General features: G+C 34.7%; 1 protein-coding gene across 1 annotated transcript; it reads left to right on the top strand.

Moving 5' to 3' along the window:
• Positions 1–603: 603 nt before the first annotated feature.
• LOC149563651 (transcription factor bHLH94-like) lies at positions 604–5,013 on the top strand. The gene is made up of 3 exons (XM_089826812.1): positions 604–2,707; positions 3,996–4,388; positions 4,660–5,013. Exons 1-3 carry the CDS (start codon positions 2,204–2,206, stop codon positions 4,750–4,752), a joined length of 990 nt encoding a protein of 329 aa, XP_089682938.1. The 5' UTR covers positions 604–2,203; the 3' UTR covers positions 4,753–5,013.
• The last annotated feature ends 18,079 nt before the right edge of the window (positions 5,014–23,092 follow it).

The following is a 23,092-nucleotide window of genomic DNA, read 5'->3' as shown; positions in this document are numbered from 1 at the left end:
CAAAAGTTGAGCATCCTAACTTTACATCTCTCAAAATTCTACTACCATTTATTTATAGAGTACCTTATTGGGAAAATCCCTTGCTTCTTACTAAGGTTTCATATTCACGCCATAAAAACTAATGCTTTTATCAACATCTTTTTTTATGGAGGCATCTAAAAAGGCTCCTTAAAAAATTAGATTAATATATTGTGCATTAAGACACATTTAATTATTTGACCAGTAATGTGGTATCGCATAATTTTTTTCTTTTTAGACCTAAAGAGTGGTATCACATAACTTATTGTTTTTTAGATCACAATTTAAAAGTCACCAACTACTAGTGTACTACATTATTAAATATATTGAACATTAATTCAAAAAAATACTCCAACAAATATTAGAAGATGCTCAATTAGAAGGTCCTCTACTAGAAAATATTTATAGAAACATCAAAAGACTTGTCGTGAGATAATTTTTATAATATAGAATAATTATATAAACAATTTAATAAAATTGTACTTCAAAGTTAAATTAAATTATTGAATTTAAAAACAAATGTCTTATCATAAACTTTTTTGAATCCTCTAATACATTTCCCCTCTCCTAAAATCCCCAAGAATCACAATGACTATGACGAAAGACCGAGAGTTGATCATTTGAATTTTGAAAATTTGTATAATTGAGTCAAATCTGCACCATCGAAGAGATTGGTTTCAAGCATCGTAGAAATGACCAGGACAAGATTTTGACATTTCGATATTAGAAGTAAATGTATAGAAATCAGGGTTCGTAAGTGGTATAAATGAAGTGCATATTTGGTAAGAACAAGGATTAAAAATAGCAATTTCTGTGGGTGAGAATCAGTGAGGATGGATGGAGGTTTAGAGTCAAACTTAACACCAAAACTATGTATTTACACATTCTCCGAAACGTATTACAAAACTTCAACATTACCCATTTCTAATTTCTGAAAATCTACTTATTATTAGTTTACTACCTTGTTTCTTCCCATGCAAGAATGGTCGTGGCATTCCAGGGAGGGAAAAAGTTTCTTCATCGAATTGATGCATCATAATGAATCTCGGAAATGAGGATGTTGGGTATCGGACTGGATCTAGTTTCTAGACTCTCAGGTGAATCTTGGAAATAACTCTCCATTTAGTATTTAGTTCCCTGAGCATTTTCAATTAGCCCTGTGATGCACGCATCCTATGTTTCTTTGCAATGGTCAATGTTGTGCATTCCAAGAGGGAAGCATTTTCAGCTCATTTCAACGTTTTCAACGAGGTTTGCCGCCGTATTCTAGGGAAGTGTACGCAACAAGTTTGACGTTTGGATTTCTTTTAATAAAATTTCGAGACCCATTTACAACAGGTAAGCCCTACAATGTCAATTCTACATCCATTACAGTACTTCTGGCAACAACTCTGATTTGGAACTTAGTATAACACAGTTGGGTTTATCGGTAATGACCATAATTTCAAAACCCTAGTGATTAATGGCTCTTTTGACCGTGTTCATATAAAAATCTGTGCCATTGAGTGTATTGAGGGGCAAAGCCCAAAAAAAACTTCGGTGACTGTAATGCGATTCAACCATTTCTATTTTGGGCTACTTATTTTCGATTCTGTGTTAACCGGTCAACATTGGAAACATCGGTCAAAGTGATTTCATCGGAAATTTGGCCCAGACGGAATTGGGAAATGGCGATCACATTTTGATCCGACGAACGGTACAGCTTGAAAAATCTGGATGATGCGCGCCTTTTAACCGGTGGGAGATGCCCAAAAGCACAAGCCAGTCTGGTAATAGTGATGTTTGGAACGGAAGGAATGGGAGGGTTTTGTTTTATTTTAGTTGTGGGCCTGAATTTCTAGGGAAACCAAGATGCTCAATTCGAATATTTCCCTGGCCTTTACTTTTCTCAAGTACTGAAGTACTTTTCTAGCACTGCCCTGCCAATATGACATCGCAGGAGTAACAGAAAGTTTGAGGGCAATCAAAATCAACCCCTGTTTTATCTTTTCATGTTCATCATTTGCTGACTTCATCCTTAAGGCTGTGTACTCGTAGGGAAGCAGAATACGGGTCAGCCATACTGAGAGGTCATTATTCCTCCCACCCCCTCCCTAATCATTTCGTTGTTTTGACTAGAATTGCTTTAATGTCCCCAAATCAGAAGTGAAGCTGCCTTTTTAGTTTGGGGAAAGTCAAGATTGAGATGATGGAGGAGACGATGAACATGTCCTATGCAGACCTAAATGATCTGACAAATTGGCATGGGGGTTTTCAGAAGCTTTTGTGCTATGAACCAGACGCCCATGAGCTTTTGCACGATACTGTTAGAAAGATGAAGCTTGTTCATGGTTTGGAACAGGAGAGCTGCATAACGGGTGTTTCAGAGATGAAGAATTTCTGTAGGGAGAGTAGTTGTCATAATGTTCATTCAAACTCGGAGGATGGTGTGAGTGACACTACTACACAGGATGAGCTGAAGAATGCTGGAGCTGCATCCATGGTTGGTTCCCGTTCTTTGGAAGCCATGTTTACCGAGGGAGAAGGTGGGAAGAAAAGGAAGAGAAGAAGGCTCAAGGCTTTGAAGAACAACGAGGAAGTAGAGAGCCAAAGGATGACCCATATTCAAGTGGAGCGGAATAGAAGGAAGCAGATGAATGAGTACTTGAGCATCTTAAGGTCTCTAATTCCTGATTCATATATCCAAAGGGTAAGATTACTTCCAATCTGCTGTTTGTAGAAGTCTTTAATTCCGCTTTTTTGCTTTCCTTTAGTATTAATGAATGCTATGCTTTTGTGCTTCGTAAGGTCTGCAGAACAGTGCAGTTTCAATTAAATAAATGCTAGGACCTTTTTAAAGTACATTGTATCAAGGCTTGGGAAAATAGCAGATATGCTATTTTCTGAGGTCTAAAGAAGGTATTGCAGCACAACTACCTGAAAGCAATGATTTTGTTCTCAACATGGTTAGCGATGAAACAATGCAGCAACAGGTCACAATGACCCAAAGCGTGCAAAAATGGCTGCTATAATATTTGTGTGCAGTGTGTACCTTTAGCTTGCTTTGAAATATTGCTTGAGTGGGTTCCCAGCTGCAAATATGGTGGAAGAAGATATTTTAGATGAATTGTGCAAATTTTGTTTATTCGTCTTAGATTTAGATCTGACTGAATCAGAACCAAATCCATACCAAAAGACCTCAAAAAAATCCCGTGCTTAAAGGAATTTCATACAGCAAAAACTAGAATAAGGAGTAAAGATAGACAAAATACTTTATATTATGGCCTGTGTGGGGTAGGCGAGTCCACTGGTTTTTGTACTTCAAAATTTCTCTTTCAACTCTTCGAAAGAAAACTCACTAATCCATACAAATTATATTTCCCTGTGTTAATGTACTCTCGCTTTGTTCTTTTCTATTTTAGTTAATCCATAAGCCATTACACTCATTTGAAGGCATTCAAATCCACTCCAGCTGCACATGAATGCATCTGGGGCACTTCATAGATGCAAATAATATGGTGCTGACCATACCCATTTGCAATTTGAGTAGTACAAACCCAGTAATTTACATAGGCTGTTGTGCTTGAACCTCTGAACGGAGTTAGTTACCCTAAAAAAGTATTAAAATGTTGGGAAACGAGTTGGGTACATGAATGGTCTTTGCCACAAATCCTGTACATTAATGATGAATAACAATCTGAGAAGAATGATGTTTTGCAGTGCAGAAAAAGTAATAATTCTGGGTCTAGTTGTGGGGTGAATAGGTCTAATGATAATAGTCTTGATTATTAGCTTGTTTTCCGGTTAGACTGTGCAAGCATTTTTATCAAGGTTTAGGATCACACTCCATGGTCACCATCAGGATGGATCCTCGAGTGTGATCCAAAACATTGATGACAAAAACTTACACAATTGAACCCAGAAAACAAGCTAACATCTCTGATGGATTGTGGATATCTAACAGCGCTCTAATATTCTTGGTTGTTTGGATAATGCAGGGGGATCAAGCATCTGTTATTGGAGGGGCGATAGACCTTGTAAAAGAGTTGGAACAGATGTTGCAGACACTGCAAGTGCAGAAGATGAAGAGGGACAGTGAAGGCAGGATTCCAGATAATTGTTTACTAACCCCACCGCAGTCTTCAGCCCGTTGGAGTTCAAAATATGTTTTGGACACTTGTATCAGAGAACTCAGAGCAGAAAATAAATCAGCAGTAGCAGATATCGAGGTCACATTGATTGAATCACACGCCAGTATAAAAATCCTGTCAAAGAAGCGACCCGGCCAGCTTTTGAACATCATCTCCGCTCTACAAGGCCTCCATATGACCACCCTCCATCTCAATATTACAACAATAGACCAGACCATCATGTTCTCTTTCAACATCAAGGTGAACTTCCATACAGTTGATGTTAAAAAACTCATACACAGTCTAAATCAGAAAAATACTAGCTTAAATTCCATACAGTTATCAAATTTTATGTTTCTGAATTTGATTGTGCCATAATTTTTACATCAAATTTGATAGTTTCATATAGATTGTGGAAATCTTCTTCTTATTTTCCAATACTGTTCTTTTCTTTCTAAATCTTCTGGAATAACTAACAGGTGTGGATGAAGTGATATGTGAATCTAAGAGTACCATTTTGTTTTGTTTGTAGATTGAGGAAGAATGTCGACTGAATTCAGCAAACGAAATTGCAGCAGCACTTCAGCAAATTTTGAGAATAGTGCATTGTGATGGCATTCACTAAATGCCCATTTTCTTGCAGCTCTACATATTGTATGCAGCCGGATATTGTAATGTTATGAAATTTTATTGGTTTCAGCAATATAATTCAATCTGAACATGCTTTGACAGATTAGTGTCTGATTGTAGCATTCTCTGGTCTTCACATATTTTTTGGTCTGAGATCGATTGTGTGATCGTTTCTAGCATGAAGTCATAGTACATGATTTCTCATCAAGATGCTATCTATAATATATCTATGATATCTATGATTGTGATTGCTAAACCAGGGTTCTGTTTTTGTGGTTTTCTTATCTCTGTTCGTTGGTTAAGATTATCTATGCTTGCGCCAGTCCTTATGTTTGGATGTTAAACTAACCTGAAGGCTGATGTACAAAGGTTACCTATCGCCTATCTCAACTCTTCTGCTTGAGTTTATCAGCTTGAAACCCGATGAGAAAAAAAAAATGCATAGATATACCTGGAACCTGCCTTATCCAAAACTTTGAGATTGAAAGAAGTATATGATATGGAGCTTTTTTGGGCCTTCATGGTCCCTTAGATGGCGTTCTAAATGTTTCTTTAATGGATATAGAAATAAGTAACATGATATGTAGATTTTGAAGTTTCTGAACTTAATTGTTTTAATAGAGATATTTATTCAAGGGAGACGGTTTCAAGAGTTATAAAAATGGGCATTTTAGATTATTGGATTATTGGTGGAAAATAAGTTGATAAAGTATTTATATATATTTATAATCATTTAACTATTATTCAAATTTTCATTTAAGTTCTTCTGTATATTTTGATAGAACAAAATAATATGATTATATATTCATAAGCGATACATTGTTATATTTAGTTTATGATATGATGTTTATTTACATTTATATATTATTTATAATCTTGTTCATATTAGGTTGTTTCTTCAAAATTAGTATTTAAACTAATTGTATCATAATTCTTGATATTTACTAGCATACCTAAAAATTTAATTCAATTTTTTTGAAAAATAAGCCGAGAGGTATCCAATTTCAACAGAAATAGTATAAGTTTATTTGTTTTATATATACTATCAATTAGAAATCTTAAATCTATCCAAAAAAAAATACATAGAAATTTTAAATTTTAAAACTCTTCCTTAGTTTTATGAGACTAAAAAATCCCAACAAGTCAATTTTAGAGAATGGTTTACTTCATGACATCCAAACATGAAATATACAAATTATAGCAATAAAAAAAATCATAGCAATAAAATAATCAATGGTAATAAATTTTTTGAATTTATTTTTATTTTAAGCTCTCATTAGTAGCATAATAATAAGAAGATTGCAAACCATATTTTTGAAAGTGGAACAAATCCACCCCACATTGAAGAGGAACTAGTTGTGAATAAAAAACCACTAGTTCACATTGAACTAAACTATCCATTGCATGCAACTTTCAAGATTTTAATTATATTTAGTCTCTGTAATTGTTAAGTTTATTTTATTTTTGTGATAAAACGTCAATTTTAAAAAAAATGAAAAATGTTTATATTGAGGATTGTTGTCATTGTAGAAAGCCTCTTCACTGACTTAATTATTAGCAATAGTAAAGCTAGTCTATATAGAGGGTTGATTCAAGAAGACCTCACCTTAAGCAGTCTCTACAACAATATAATATGAGATCATTCTAAAGAATCACAATTCATTTAATAGTGATGTTCAAATTATTTGTAATCTAATCATTTTAATGATACTCCAATTCACTAATAAATTTAGGTCTGACCCACAAACATGTAGAATTTATATAGATCTTAAGATGACTGTCCAGCAATGAAAATTAATTTGTCTATCTTAAAAGCTAAATTTTGAATAACATAAACATTATTTTTAAATAGTTATTTCTAAAACTAAATACCCTTCTTTTGTTTTAATTACTGATTAGTTAACCCAACTCATAATTAATTAGAAATAATTCTACTAAATTATTATCTCTATCAATCTAAAATAATTCTATTTCATTATTATCTCTATCAATGTAAAAGAATTATATTCCCTTGTAGTTTATATTAGGGTTCATTTGGTTGCAAGCGTAGGAATTGAGAATTATAATAGAAAATTTGAATGAGAATGGAGAATGAAGAATAGGAATGGAAAAATGCAATCCAATCTTGTTTATCCCTTGTTTGGTTATGCAAGCTTAAATTGGAATAGGGTTAACTTGCAATCGGCGCCATTGGAAAATCGTTGAAATATTTGAAAATATTGAAAACAAAGTTCCAGCACTCACACCAGGTCAACGCGGATTTGAAAATTTAATCAAATTTGAGAAAGTTAAAATGAATGCAAGAATAGCAATTCCAATTACAAGTATTTTTTGGAATGGACAAAAGCTCATTTTGGGGCTAAAATGAGAATACGTATTCCTATTCCCTATTCCTATTCCACGCACCAAACAAAGAATACAAATCACCTTCTAATTTCTTATTCCTATTCCGGTTGTATTCTATCAACCAAACGGGCCCTTAAGGAAAAAAAACCCAAAACTACATTTGTATGCAACCGTGATAAATTCTATTAAAATAATGAAAAAGGAAAAGACCAGCTGTTATGGTCAGCAAAAAAGTTGACTGTAAGTTATATAGCAAACGCTTCCTATCAGCTTGAAATACGGTCTAAAGAAAGTCAATTTATTAAAGAAAAGAAGGATCAAGTTCAATGAAAGAAGGAATAGTTATAAAGTTTAGGATAATTTTTAAGCCAATAGACTTCTGAAAATTGATATGTTGATGTTATTTTAAGGCTGTACAAATATGAGTACAGCTATCTACAATTATCGCCAAGTGAATATAAAAGTATTAGTCCACGCTAGTGTATAATTAAAGAATTAGCTTGAAAAGGACGACCACCATGAAAGATTCATTTAAGGCAGAATGTCAGCCGTAGGTTTCCCCCTAAAATAATGGGCTGTTCAAAAATTAAAAATTTCAGTTGGTAAGCAGTGTTTGCAGTTGTGCTCGCTAGTAAAATAAAACTTTTGGACTACTACTAGGGGAAACCACCTATTAGTCATTTAGGCTAATTTCGCACACTTACAGTTCTTAATATGTATGGGGAAATTTGCTGATTTTTGAACCTCAGTACATGAGTGAATAGCTCAAAGCTAACTTTACATGTTATTTTAAAATGTTTGCATGGAACTATTATGTTCACTCCCTAATAGTCACTCACCAAAAAAATCGTACTTTTTGCATAAATGGACCAATAAGCAATCAAGAAAGCTAAAAAATGATCAACTATCAGTACATGAAACATGGGCAGCAACTAACTAGTTTCCCCTAATATTTTATTTTATAATGTAAAATTTTGACCAATGGAAAATGGTATCAAGAGAAGAGCATTACTTAATAATTCAATTATAATTCATTCAATTTTCATCTAAATTTTCCATTGCAAAAGAAATCTATTAATAAATTTCACATATAATAATAGGTCTTATTAGTTAGAAATTTCTAGTGGTTATTGGAGGAGTTTGAGAACCTTATTGGTACCTATACTTACAACTACTAGAACATTTGTGCATAAGTGTGGACAATTTTCGAGGTGCTTATAGTGCACAATTTCTAGAGCATCTTTATGCAGGTAAGTGACACTTTGAAATGACTATTTTGTGACCCTTGTGTGTATAATAGATTTGACAATGTGTGTCAAAAGCTAGAACAATAGCTATAGGTGGTTAGGTTCCCCCCCTCTGATGTATGGTTTGCAATTTGTAGAAGTGTAAAGCTAGCTATAATTGCTATTGGAATACTTCTCCTAGTTGTTATAAGTTGAGTTTGTGCGTCTTAAATTTGTAAATTGTCAATCGAATTCAGATGAACTTTTTTGTTTTGTTTCCAGTATGCAACTAAAGTGCTCATGGTTATTATTTTGGCTTCTTGATATTTATAATGAATGTGATGGGATTAGTATTCACACAAGGGTAAAGAAATCAACCATTTCAAGTTGGTGTCCTATATATTCTATATGATCCCATTAATTGTTCACTTTGACGGCCATAGAATTTGCATAACTGAATTGAAACTTTGCATAAAAGCCCCAGAAATTGTGTGTTGCATGATTCTTCTAATTACCATCTTTCAACAATACTATGGATGACTATCAACCCACTAGATGATTTTTTAATGGGATCTTAACTAGTGAAATTCAATGAATCATTATTGGAACACGAATAGTAGTTGAGTCCCTTTCCCTAGAGCTCTTAATTATAGTAGTATACATTTTGAAGGATTTTAAATCATTCACTAGTTTCTTTGGCTATTTGATATAGAGTAAGGGGTATATGTTTGTGTCTCTTTGGTTGAGAGCCATAGATTGAAAGGTAGCCATTTGACCAAAAACATTTAGGGCACAATCTAGTCCCATCCCTTATATTATACCTTTGAACAAGATGGGTAAATGGTGTAAACAATGAACATCTGAACACCCTCATCAATTGTGCTCAACCAATTAAAGTATAACTCTTTGAGATCTATGCATAATAATTTTATATTTTGTAAGTTAAATTTTCAGAAATACTATATTTATATTTTCAATATCTAAAAATTATTATTTTGAAGTGTTAGAAATAGATAATATTGAGAGGGGCAGGGGGGAGGGGGGATGAATCAATATTCTACAAAATTTTGCCCAACTAAATATTGCTAATTACTTTATAACTTGCATATGAAAGTAAACCAACAATGCTAAACAATAAATATAACCATACATAAAGAGAACTCATAACACCATTATTTGTTAACTAGGGAAATCCTAGCCAAGGGAAAAGCCCAGTGGGGATGATACCCACTAGATGGTTCACTGAACAAAAGAATCATGTTAAGGATATTGACAATTGGCTAATGAAGATATGTAATTGTTACCATTTAAGGCAACACATGATGTACATGCTTGTAGAAAAGCTCAAAAATAAAGATACTTAGCTTTTGGTACCCAGAAAATTGTTTAAGTATGAAATTGGTTTACAATAGTGTATTGTTTTGTATGTAACTTGTTACTGACATCATATTACGACTAGCAAAGTTAGATAGAGATATTATACATGTTGATGATGATGTGTATAACCTCAGACATCAATATAGATAGTATGGAAAAGAGATATTCACGTTCTACCAGTGAAACATAACAACATAATTAAAGGATAGGAATTATTTTATTTACAAAATAATTACTTGACCAATTAGGGCACATCCTAAATGTTTACTCTAAGTTGGAAAATTATATTATGGTCTTAGCCAACCTAGCAGCAATTTGTGAAAAGACATGGTATTTATGCAAATGATATCTTGCAAATTCATAGGTGTACTTTGAGTGTGCAATTGTATTGTGATAAGTGATATGCGACCTTCTTGTGAAAAAATATATGCAAAGTTGAGTTTGTGATCCAAGATCGAGTTGAGGTTAGAGATTAGTCAAGAAAGAAGTTGCAACACCTATATACTTGAGGACTAATTACTTGTTTGGGCAGCGAGCTCTTCTTGTAACTAGAAGTGCATGTTTGGGCAATGGGCTTATCTTGCATCTATTGTACTACAACTCCTAACAGGTTTGGAATCTCTTAACAAGGATTCAAAGTCTCCTAACAAGGACTCTTTATACTACATTTTCTCATTGACTCCTAACAAGGTCCATCATCTAACAAGAAACATATATATTAGTATATTATCTAGTAGGTATCATTCCCGTCGGGGTTTTCCCTTGGCCAGGGTTTCCCTAGTTGACAAAATATGGTGTTATGATTTTTCTTTATGCATGGTTATTATTTATGTTCAACATTACTTGTTTAATTTCTTATGCATGGTACAAAGTAATTAATAATATCCAATTGGCAACAAAAGTTTGTAGAATACTGATTCACCCCCCCTCTTAATATTCCCAATTTCTAACAAGGAGTCTATGAAGTACATGTAGTGTCTCAAGTTCTTATTAGAGGACTAGGCCCTGTTAAAAGCCTCAACCCTATTAGGATTTGGTAGATCAAATACAATATATGCACGAAGAGCCCACTACCCTAACATGAAATAAGCAATAAAGTTCTTCACAAGTATAGGTATACATACAATACTTTCTCACTGCTAAAACTCTAACTTGATCTGATCATACATTAGATTTTGTATCACATAAAGCTCGTATATCTTTTAAGCTATCTTCACAATAGTTCACATTACACACATCTTATCCATTAATTGTGCAAGATAAGATCTTTACTTATATCTCACAAATTAATAAATCTCTGCTCAGTTGGCCTTTACATCTTCACATGCTTGACTTGATGTAAAACTACTTAGGAATTATTATCTGTAATGTTGGCCAATCACGAGTTAGTAATTATTTTGTCACCAAAATAATTCCTAAGTCATACAACTCCTGATATGCTATGTTCTGTCCTATTAAATACTTGAACTGGTAAATCAACTATAAGTTATGCCGTACTATCTGTACACATTTGCACACTAACCTACATCATCATGACATTTTCATATAACTACCCTCAATTGCGCTTGAGCTAACTTGAAGTGTGTCGTCCATACACATCACATCTCTTTGTACTATTGCAAACTGTCTAACACTTAGACAAACTTCTAACTCTAAATACATAAATGAAATATTGAATACATGTTGCCATAAATGACAACACTCTAGACATCTAACTGACCATATTGCCAACATGAAGTTCATGGATTGGCACTTCATAAAAAGAATCGCCATGCACCATGCCAAGTAAAAAATAGATATTAAATCTTTTATTTGTACATGACACAACACTCCTTAAGCATCCACATTATTTTGATCATGTATGTGGTTAGTGAACTGTTATGTTGTACATTTTAATGTGTAAAACTTTAATAAAATTCTAAAAGTCTATAATTTTGAAATGGTGGTGGTGGACATTAAATATTAACATGATGATGGAAAAAAAAGATTTTGGGACCTTTATTTTTATATTTCAATCTTTAATTTTTATAAATAAAAAATATTTTGGGGATTTATTATTAGGTTCTAGTTTATAACATTATCAAGATATATACACATCAAAGCTTACAATTATTTTGAATTCAACAATTCACATAGATACGATAAGATAAGATAATTTTATTAATGTCCAACAAAAGATCACAACTTGGGTCTATGGGACTGGAAGCTTACACCAAGAAGATATCTGACAAATGAAGCACAAAATGGTGCCCACAAAAGAACAAGTACAAAAAATGAAGAAGAAAGCAAGAGACACCATAGAAAAGATTAGGTATCCATCCTCAAAGGGAAAAAGTCCAATAGTGATTGATATGGTTGGCGACTACCAAAGGCCCTATGGTGAGGCTGAGTGCTACAAGAGGAATGCCATTGACAAAGAGGTCCCTTGGGTGTCTCACAAATTTGGAATGGCTCATGTTAGGGAAATTGCATGGTTGCTTCACACCTCGAGCTGGAGCTAAGGGTGAGAAGGTTGTAATAAGCTACGCCTGGGTTTGACTCCTAGAAAATGATAGCTATAAAGTATGTTTATGAAGCTATAAGGACTCACAGAGATAGAGTGCAATGCAATGCTAATCTATGTACCTGAAAAAATTTGAGAGGGATTTGCAATATCTAAATAAACAATAAAATCTCCCTCTAATCTCATAGTATATGGAGCATCTAAAAAGGAAATGGATCTCAAATTCTACCTCTACTAATGTACAAAGTCTACACACTTGATCCTCTCTAGCAATATGGTGATCGATCTAGATATAGAGTCGGTGCGAGCCCACCCTGAAGGAATTGAGGGAGATACACAGGGTGTGTGTCCAATATCTATGTAAGAACTTAGGGCGTACAATAATCCCATCCCGAATATCTAAGAAGTGCTCAGCATAGAAAGTCATCCTCGGATGTAGTCCCCTTGAAGGATCAACTTAGGTTCGTATAATATACTACCTATAGATGTCAAGTCTAACATGCCCATTCAACTCCTGCCGAGAGGGGAGGAGATGAGTAGGAGCATCCAATGAGAACTGGTAGGGAGGGAGATGGTTGATGTCGATCCCAACTAAATTTAGTAGGATAGTAGCCTGAGAATACCAACTATAGGCTCTAGGGGTTGGATCAGAGTCTATAATAGCAATTGAAGAGCAGTAGGCTAAGTAAAGGTATCTGTGTTGGCCTTCAGCCGAGTCTGTAAAACCATAAAGATGGTGGAGAAACTAGATCAGGTAAAAAATGGCTGCAAGCCTAAATGGGTGAGCTCCAAACTCAGCCAAAATAACACTATGGGGGGTAGATCTATGACATCTGATAATCTGATGGAGGAGCAGAGTCTAGGTGTGCTCGATCATGGCCCAATTTGAGTCCAAAAGGGAAGGACCCCATACCACTAAACCATAGAGCATTGTGGGTCTTACTAAGGAATCCAAGAGGGATAGCTTAGATGATGTGTCTTGAAAGTGGTGTTTGAAGCATTGTATCTTGAGCATGGCAAGAGAACCCAACCCTTTATTGATCCAAGGCTGAATGGATGATCTCAAGCTGAAATGAGATCCAAGAAACTTAACCCCAGGTATGTGTAAGATGATGTACTCTCAACTTCATGACCTTGGAAGTGAAAATGGAGATGTGAGGTCTTCAAATTATTGATGACCATAACACGAGTCTTCTCTAGGTTCATGACCAACTGTCTCATGTCACAAAAAGATGCAAGTCTATCCAGAAGCCTCTGGAGACCCTCAAGAGAAGAAGCAAGAAGAACCAGATCATCATCAAAGAGAAGGATGGAGATCAATACTCGGTGTAGATGACAACCATTACTCGAAAGTGAGGAGTCACTAAGAAAATCCTCGAGATCATCAATGTAGATCTTGAACAAGGTGGTTAAGAGAGGGAAACCCTGCTTCACCCCAATGGTGCTCTAGATAGGGTTGGAGAGGCCCTCAGTGGTCTTGAGTCTACCAACCACTATCTCATATAACCTCATGATAGCCATCAGTAAGATCTCAGGAATACCAATATCTCTAAGTCTCTAAAAAGGGGCCGCTCTGGGGATGGAATCAAAAGCCTTACAAAAATCCACAAAACAACAATAAACTTTCTTTGAGTGGTGCCAAGCCTCCTCAATAATAGCCCGTAGTGTTAAGATATGATCCATGGTTTGGTAGTCCACCCTAAATCCTACTTGACCCTTAGCCTTGCAATTTCTCCTATCAAGCTTATTGGATAAAATAGTATTCAACATTGTAGCATAAAGTTTGGCAAATGTATGCCCAATCATGATGGTCCTATAATTTTTAGGATTGGAGGCTAGCCTAGACTTATGGATTGGGTGAATAACGTGTCTCGACCATGAGTTTGGAAAACCAAAATAAACAACTCTATTAAAGAGTGTAGAGAGATAAGGGCCCAGGATCATGGTACTGAGCTTGAACAACGAAACCTAAAAACCCTCCTCATTATCCAGCCTACTGCATCTCATAAATCTAATGGCCTCATAAATGCTGGAGGTGGAGAAAAAGTGACAATGAGGGGGTGGAATGGGCAGGGGAACGAGTTGACCTAGGATGTCATACAACGTATAGACATGGGAGGCAAGGAGGCAGAGGTCAGGGGTGGACAAGGGTTGGCTACACTGGGGAACATGATGTGCCAAAACATCTTGGGACATTGAATAAGTGTGTCGCAAAGGGATCTTCCTTGTGAAGCAATAATTAACTACTTCTTATGGTGAAGAAAGTGTTTTTGAGAGAGTTGTATGTTGGTGAAAGCGATGGAATGAGTATTGAAATCCAATTACAAGGAGTGGTGGAAAGTTTTATAGGTATCATCAAACCACTGGTTCATGGGGCAAGTATTCTGCTGAACAGATTTGGGGGTGTTGGGAATGGAGTGGTGGGGGATAGAGAGGAGAGCTAACTTCCAAATGATGGTGGCTAGTGAGTGAAACATGGTGGGCACCTAACTGTGATGTGTGAAGCTAGCGGGATAGAAGAATCTTCTCAAATGAAAATTGAAAAGGTCTTGATCACTATCCTCAAAATAGAAATGGGTATGGGGGTAGATCTGAGTAGGGTGACTAGAGATGGGTGGTAGAGGGTGGGAAGAAACATACACTGAAAGGCTAAGGAGGGCATGATCAGCCAAGGGAAGAAGGGAGATAGTAAAATTGTTGATGGAGGGGAGGAAAGAAGCAACAATGAGGATATAATCAACTACTCTCACACCCCCACTATGAAGCCAACATGTAAAAATCTTAGAACTCAGAAAGCAAGAGAGGCCATTTAGAATCACTAGGTTAGAGGACTCACATAGCTAGAGAAGGTGGTGACCATAGAAAGAGAGAGGCCTACTATAATCCTCAAACAATCGCTGAAGCCCCACACTAGTAGGATCCCTCTCTATAGTACATATCAAGTCAGATCCACAGTCATATTGGGTGGTCTAGAGATCTCTAGTCCATGCATTAAAATATCCTAAGATGATGATGTCACCCATAGCCCCAAACTTGGAGATGCTTTTGTATAGGTCTATAAAAGGGTTCCCATCCTCAACACTATGCATGGCATAAGGTGAGGAAGTCCACAGAAAGTAACATATGACAATGAAGATATCTCTTTGATGGTAGCTGGTGCCTCCAACCCATATCCACTTAAATATGGCATAAGTGTCATAAAGAACAAATGTGGTAGTACTAGATAGATCATCTCTAAACAAACATGCAACCCCACCAAAACCATGTACACCACTTGAAGTGCAAACCTCCTCTCTGCAAATTGAAAGCCACTCATACCCTGTGTAACCTAGAAGGGGCTATGGACAACTCTCACGAGTCTCGGTAACAACCAAAAAATCAACAGACTTAACTACATCGTGAAGTAAGCCTAAAAAAGACCATAGGGAGCCATTGCCATTCCAATAGTTGATAAGTAGAGAGCCAATGGGGGGCTTAGACCTGCCCAACTGTTGGTGCTCATACTATCATTTGGCTTGGTTATGTCTCACTTCCCAATTATTGGGAGGTAAGTCATGAATAACTACTTTTAGATTCCTTATTATTGCCCATTTCCCATTACTCCTTGCCTCTACCATGAGACTCCTAGAGTACTTTAGTTTAGCTACCTATGATTTTGTGAGCTCCTCATCAAGAAATATCTTTGTGGGAAGAAGGAAGAGACTCTTCTTTTCCCTGAGAGCTTGTAATCCATCAACCAGTGAGAGAAACCTAAGAAAAAGGGTGTCATCATGTCCAAACCATGCTTTATCTAATGTAGTATCTGAAATACCCAGTTGCTCATTGAGAAACGAGTAGCCTTTGGAGAGAGGGTCAATGGAGGATAGGGGAAGACCTCTAACTTGAAGGTTGAGTTCCCGAAAGCACCTAACTGAATCTTTTGCCAACTTCTCTTGGACAATTTTTTTGACCTCGGGCAGAGGTGTAGTGTTGGAGTTTTTGCAAGTGGAGGCCCAAGATTTAATTTTCTACTCTATTTTAGTCAAGAGAGATGTTTGTTTATTAATGAGCTCAATTTTCTTGTCCTTGAGGTTTTCGATATCTCTAAAGTCTTCAATAATGGAGCTGATATCTTTTATAACATCTGATGTTTGGGTGGTAAAAGTTCCAGATAGGTCTTGGATGCATGAAGAATTAGCCACAACCTACTGGTTCAAGTCATTTAATGACTCAAATAGGAATTGAATAGTGTCCTGGAGAATTTGGTTCACTGATTTGAACTTTTGTAACTGTACTAAGAGACCTTGGGAAATTGCAAAAAGAGAGAGTTGTGACTTTCAGAGCTACATTATCCTTCTCTAGTAATGTTAAGCGGTCAACTATCTGCTAAAATGTTGCTGGATTGGGTGGGGCGTCCATGATTCAAAACCCTTTCTACAAAAAAAATAATACTATGCAATACTTGAATAAACAAAAGTAGATACGATGACAAACACTCTGTCAAATAGTTCAAATAGAGGAAAAAACTACATGTAATTGTTGGACAAATCACCAACGTCCCCTTTCGAGATTCATGACATGACCATTGGACTAATTAGAATTATATGGTTGACTTAGTAATCCCTACAACAATATAATGTGAGATCATTCTAAAGAATCACAATTCATTTTCAAATTAGAATTCCACAAAAAGATTCCATTGAATAATGCACTTCAATATGTTTTAAATCTTTATGTTTTTGAATCAATGGATGCTTAAGAAGAAGGTCTATTATAATTTAGAGTTGAAATTTAGAATTTAGAATAACATGTAAGTTGTTTTGAGTAAATTGGAATAAATTCCTAAGAGCCCCCGGTGAAGTATGGTTTGAAGACAAGTCCTTATTTCACCATATAAAACCAAAACCAAGAATAATCCTTATCTCAAATTGTATCATGTTTATAAAGTGGAAGCACCCATCATTTAAAACCCTTTATCTCCTACCATTTAGTGAATTTATGGTCCATGTATGTGTTTGTGCTCAAATGACTCTTTTTCTCGCTCTTTGACATTCTTTACTAATTCTTTTTGTACTATCTTAGACACTCTAGGTTATCTCTCCTTAGGAAAATCTTAGTATAGGTTGACTAGGTCGACCTTTACCCTATTTCTTTTTAGTCTAAGGTTCAATTTTCTCTCAAGTTTTTATATTATTAAATTTTGTGACCCAATCAACTTTCTTTATTTTTAATCCCCAAAACTAGTATATAAGGAAGCTTGGGTACTTCATTATTAAAACATAAGAACACATAAGCATATCATAAAATATTTATACATGCATGAAGGAAATTCATGCAGGAATATACATATGGAATTCATTAAGTTTTTAACATACTCTCAAGATGTTCTAAATATTCAAGAATCCATTATGAGCATTTCCTCTTTGAGATCTAGCATTTTATTGGCCATCAAGGTAGGATATCTACATTGTGGCATTCATCTTCATCTTCTTGGGTGCACACTTACATCCATGACTCCATTATTTCTTATTGATTAGATCCATTTGATTTCTGGGGATTCCCTATATTCCTATTGAAGACTCAACATCAACAACATCTAGTAAAACAAAACTCTTCCTAACAAGGGTTTCATTAAGTAAAGTGAATCATTACATTTGTCTTATTTATTTACATTATTTTACATACTTCTCTCTTGCAAGGTTACGGGGCTTGGCTGATGTAGTACAAGACAAGTGAGCCTCTAAAGGAGATGACCAATTCCCCAACAAATATAACACAACAAAAGTACAAAAGATATAATAGCAAGAAAATACTTTATTATCAACAGATCTACAACTATATCAAATTTTTACCATACATCCCACTGATGATAACACAACTTGCATGATAAAATATACCACATGCCAGACTATAAGGCCTTCTTGGTTATGACCAATTACAATTCCAATTCACAAACAATTTTTTTCTATCCAAGATTTCTCTAAGTATCTCCTTGATGATACTTCCTCTTGATGCTTCTATACTACCTCCTAAGACTTGAGGACATTACATATATAGCCACCGGGACACACAAGTCGACTTTGAGTTCACAATCTCTAATAATAGGAAATGTGCATTACATTATAGTACTGAACCTCAATGAATCAATGATCAAATACTTAATACATCAAATAACCTTATGCAACCTCAAGTATAGGTCCACATGTTAACCGACTTCCTAGATCCATGAGAACACAAGCTAACTCTTAAATACCAAACCAAACCAAATTAAATACTAGACATTGTATGAAGAGAAACATAGGAAAATAACATCCCATAAGATGAAGCATAACTTCTGCCATATGTCACATAGGATTATGCGCACATAGGTTGATGATCCATGATATATCCCTAATATGAAGCCAAGACCACAGAAGTTGGAAACAAAAAATATGAGTTTGCTAATACAAACCATTAGATAGATAATTGTAAACAAAAAATAACGAATTTATTTTTGGGTGATGCAAGATTGTCAACAACCCAAGGATGCTCCTACATTAGACATCCAAGGTGACAAAGAGATGTTCTATAAGGACTTATGAACACATGAAATGATTCAAAACATAAATCTAATGCTCATTCTTAATCCACAAATCCTCTTTATCAATCAACATAGAAGTCTATCCCAACTTACTGTTACAACCAACTATGTCATCAACAATCTCAAATAGGCTATTGTTGCTAAAACTACCATGATCAAATGAATCAAACCCATTGGATGCCCTCATCTTATTAGGATTTTTATTTATTTTACTTCTTATCTTAACTACAAGATTAGGTAACTTCAAGTCAGACTATTTTTCATCAACAACAACCTTAATCACAAGTTTTGTTATCTTCAAACTGAAATTTTTGAAAACACTCAAGTTCTTTTCTTTAACAACTTATTCATCCTTCAAAGGAAATAAAAGAAATTTCTTACCATCCTTTTCAATTGTAACAATATTCTTCCGTCAATCATGTATAGCTCCTCTATCAAATTTCCAAGGTCTACCAAGTGAAACATGACAAGCACTCATGTCTAGTACATCACATAAGTCGTCATCCTTAATAGCTCCAATACTAAAATTAATGATATATTTTTCTCTAACCTAGACCCAATGATTATCTTGAAACCAACTGATACCAAAAGAGTATGATGTTTCAATCTTTAAAAACCAAGTTTCCTAACCATTTCTTTAGAAACAAGATTATCAGTACTACCTCTATCCATAATAACTTTACAACACTTACTTGAAGACTTACAAATAGTTCATAATAAATTCCTTCTTAATTTGTACTAGTTCAACTTCATGCTTAGCCAATGTGATTCTTCTCATCAAAAGATATTCCCCAACTTCTGGTGAAGCCAAATCAACATCATAAGATTCTAATTTCTATTCATCCTATACTTTCAAGTTCTGTTTGTCAACTTTCACATTAGGACATTCAAAAGCTAAGTATCCATCCTTGCCACATTTACAACAAGTACCTATGAAAAAAAACTTCTTTTTAGAAACAATTTACTTACCCTTATCAACTTTAGTAACTTTCTTACCTTACTTTCTTCCACTTTCAATGCTTACTAATAAGCATCTTCATTTGGACTAGACTTAAACATTCTCAATTCATCTTAAAAATCAAATTAAAAACCATTAACATACCTTGCCACTTTTTCCTTAGAAGATTAATGTCCAGATCTAATTTGTATTTTATAAAATTCTTCAGTATAAGCTTTCATAGACATATCTTTCTACTTCAGACCCTACAATTTCTTAAAATAATTAAATTTCATAGTCTTTAGGAATGAATTTAGCCTTCACTATATAAACCATGGGTTTCCATATAGTAATCTTAGGCTCATCATTGTCTTCTCTATCCTTTTGTAATTCTTTCCACCATAAGGCAACATGACCTTGTTATAATGATTTAGAATAATTGAGAGGAGGGGGGGGGAATCAGTTATCCTTGGGTCTAGATGTACCAATTCAAATCTTAAACACTTCAAACAACTTAATCAAACTCAGATACTGACTCGGTCTTTGTAGCATATCATCAACATTTTAACATTTCATGCAATATCTTAACTCCCTATCTCTATATGTGACAACTGCCAGTAAATAAACTACTGTAAAATATAACATGCAAAAAAATAACATTCACACATGATAATAGCACTTTTGAGATTAGGATTGAACATGGAAACCCAATTTGGGAAAAACCATCAAGTAACATGCTATCAATTTTTCACTCTTATGAAGTGAGCTCGGTTAAGAGCCAACCCTGTTAAAGGTTATACAAAACATTGTTAAATGTGACCCTGTTGAATGATTTAATCACCTCATTAGGAGTAGCCATTTTAGAGGACTTTAGAAAATTCCACAAGAGTGTCACCATGATTAAAGGATTTAAAAAATGTCTGTTAGGTCAACCTTGATTAAAGTATTTTGAATTGGTACAATGGTTAGAATATAATAGTAGGTTTAACCTATAAAGTACAACTCACTTTAAAAATTCAGATTTCCATTCGTTCATCTATTGGTTCATTGACTGGCCTTCATTAACATCTCCATCACTGATTTTCTTAGCACCTCCTCAAGTAATCACACTTCACAAACTCTTCACACTTCACCTCTGTTGTTCACCCCTTCAAAAATTCTCGTTAAGATCACCAATCAACCATGAACCAATCTTACAATACATTCTTTATGCCTCCTTAAATAGTTAATTTCAATATTTTACCGCTTTAACATCACTGTCGATCTTAGTGTTAGGTTAGATTCATCGAATATTTCCATTTTTTTGTTCTCCTTCTTCATCTATAAAATTCTGATTAAATTCTTACCTTTGATCATGTAACAAAATATCCTCATGCATTAAATATACTAACTCATCAATCCTTATCTTCTGTGGGCTTTGACTAATTCAAAATTCCAATTATGTTGGCCTCAAACTTAAATCTTTCTTGAACTATAACTTTTGTTATCACTCAAAAATTATCACTCAAAGAATCACTGTGTTCTTCAACTCAATCAACACTGTCTAACTCGACAATCACTATAATTTCTCACTTAGTATTGACATGCTCAATCAACCATTACTATGCTCAGTCACAACTACACTTTCTTAGTAATAAGTAGTGGCTGACTTCTACTTAAGTTCCTTAATCTTTTGCTTCAACTCCTTCATTGACCATGCAATATTGATACTCAGTCAAGCTTATCCTTTTGACTTGTATCAATTCTTAGCTTCATCCAATTGTCATCTACACTTCATGTATTGATTGAACAACATATTACCTTGTCAAGGATTAACTTATCAAGTGCCCATTGTATTTCCATGAAAATTAACACATCTTAACTCAACCTTTTACTAGGTCATCTCATAATCTCTTCTTTTTCAAATCCTATTCATCAATAAAATGATATGGAACTCTATACTATTAGTAAATGTCTCTCTAGTAGGTTTGACACTTTGTCTTACCAATAGGTTTGACACTTTGTCTTACCAATAGGTTTGACATCAACGACAACATAACAATTGCTCCAATTGTAGTTTCCAACAGACCTTTCAACTTAGTTTATGCTAACCTAACTCACCGTGGATCTACAATATTTTCAAGCTCAAAATAATCCTCAAGTTCATTAATCCAATCTCTCAATTTCTTGGGATCTAAAGAACTAGAATAATTTGAAACTTCCATTCTATGACTCTTACCAAATTGTGTCATAGCTTTCAACAATCTTTCTTCTTTTGTAGGGATCTCTACTTCAAGTACTTCAAGATATTCAACAACTTCAATTGTTCTTCAACTTCAAGGTATCTTCTCAAGCTATTCAATACATTTGGGATCTCATTCCTCATCTTAGCCTTGAATTCTTCAAAAAAAATCTCCAACCTCCTAGGTTTCATTCTTCTAGGCAATATTTTGAATTTCAGCAAGGTGCAATTGCCTCAAACTTTGGCAATTTGTCCACTAACAAGGTTCAATAGGTTTATAATAGGATTCCAATCAAAAATTGAAAAAATCCTCTACTATTGCAAGCCAAAACTTTAATCTGCAACCTCACAATCAAGGATTCAAGTATTCACAAGATCTCCATGCTTAGTTAGGATCTAATCAACAACTATTAGATCCACACCTTTGACATGTTGCTAACAAAATGAAACCTTCTATCTGACACCACTTGAAGTAGTACAAGGTAGCTGAGTCTCGAAAGTAGATGACCAAGCCCCCCAAATATATAGTACAACTAAAATACATAAGATATAATTGTAAGAAAATAATTTCCTATCAAAAAATTTCCAATTACATAAAATATTGACCATACATCCCATTGATAATGACACAACTTAGATGATAAAAAATACTATATTTTAGTTTGTAAGGCCTCCCTAGTTAGGACCAATTATAATTCTAGATGATAGATAAATATTTTCTATCCAAGCTTCCTTTGAGACTCCTTAATGATGCTTCCATACTACCTCCTAAGACTCTAGGACATTACATACATAGCCATTAGGACACATAGGCTGACTTTGAGTTCACAAAATCCAAAAATAGGAAACATACATTACATTATAGGACTGATCCTCATTGAATTAATGATCAAATACATAATACATCAAATAAGGTTATGCGACCTCAAGTATAGGTCCACATGTTAACTGACTTCATAGATCCAAGAGCGCGTAACCTAACTCTTAAATACCGTTTGTGCCAAATTAAATACCAACCATTGTATGAAGATAAACATAGAAAAAACATCATCCTAAAAGATAAAGCATAACTTCCACTAGATGTCACATAGGATAATATGCAAATAGGATGATGATCCATGACATGTCCCCAACATGAAGCCAATACCACATAATCTAGACATAAA

Source organism: Cupressus sempervirens, chromosome 4 (genome assembly GCF_028749045.1).
Source record: "Cupressus sempervirens isolate cs-2001-9-10 chromosome 4, ASM2874904v1, whole genome shotgun sequence".
NCBI classification, from domain to species: Eukaryota; Viridiplantae; Streptophyta; class Pinopsida; order Cupressales; family Cupressaceae; genus Cupressus; species Cupressus sempervirens.
This window is presented reverse-complemented; position numbering and strand designations above follow the sequence as displayed.

Bases quoted from the DNA above. Each gene is read 5' to 3' on its own strand.
- LOC149563651 (XM_089826812.1), top strand. From the start codon at position 2,204: ATGATGGAGGAGACGATGAACATGTCCTATGCAGACCTAAATGATCTG. The intron at 2,708-3,995 runs GTAAGATTACTT...TGGATAATGCAG, and splicing joins CTGATTCATATATCCAAAGG to GGGGATCAAGCATCTGTTAT. The intron at 4,389-4,659 runs GTGAACTTCCAT...TTTTGTTTGTAG, and splicing joins TGTTCTCTTTCAACATCAAG to ATTGAGGAAGAATGTCGACT.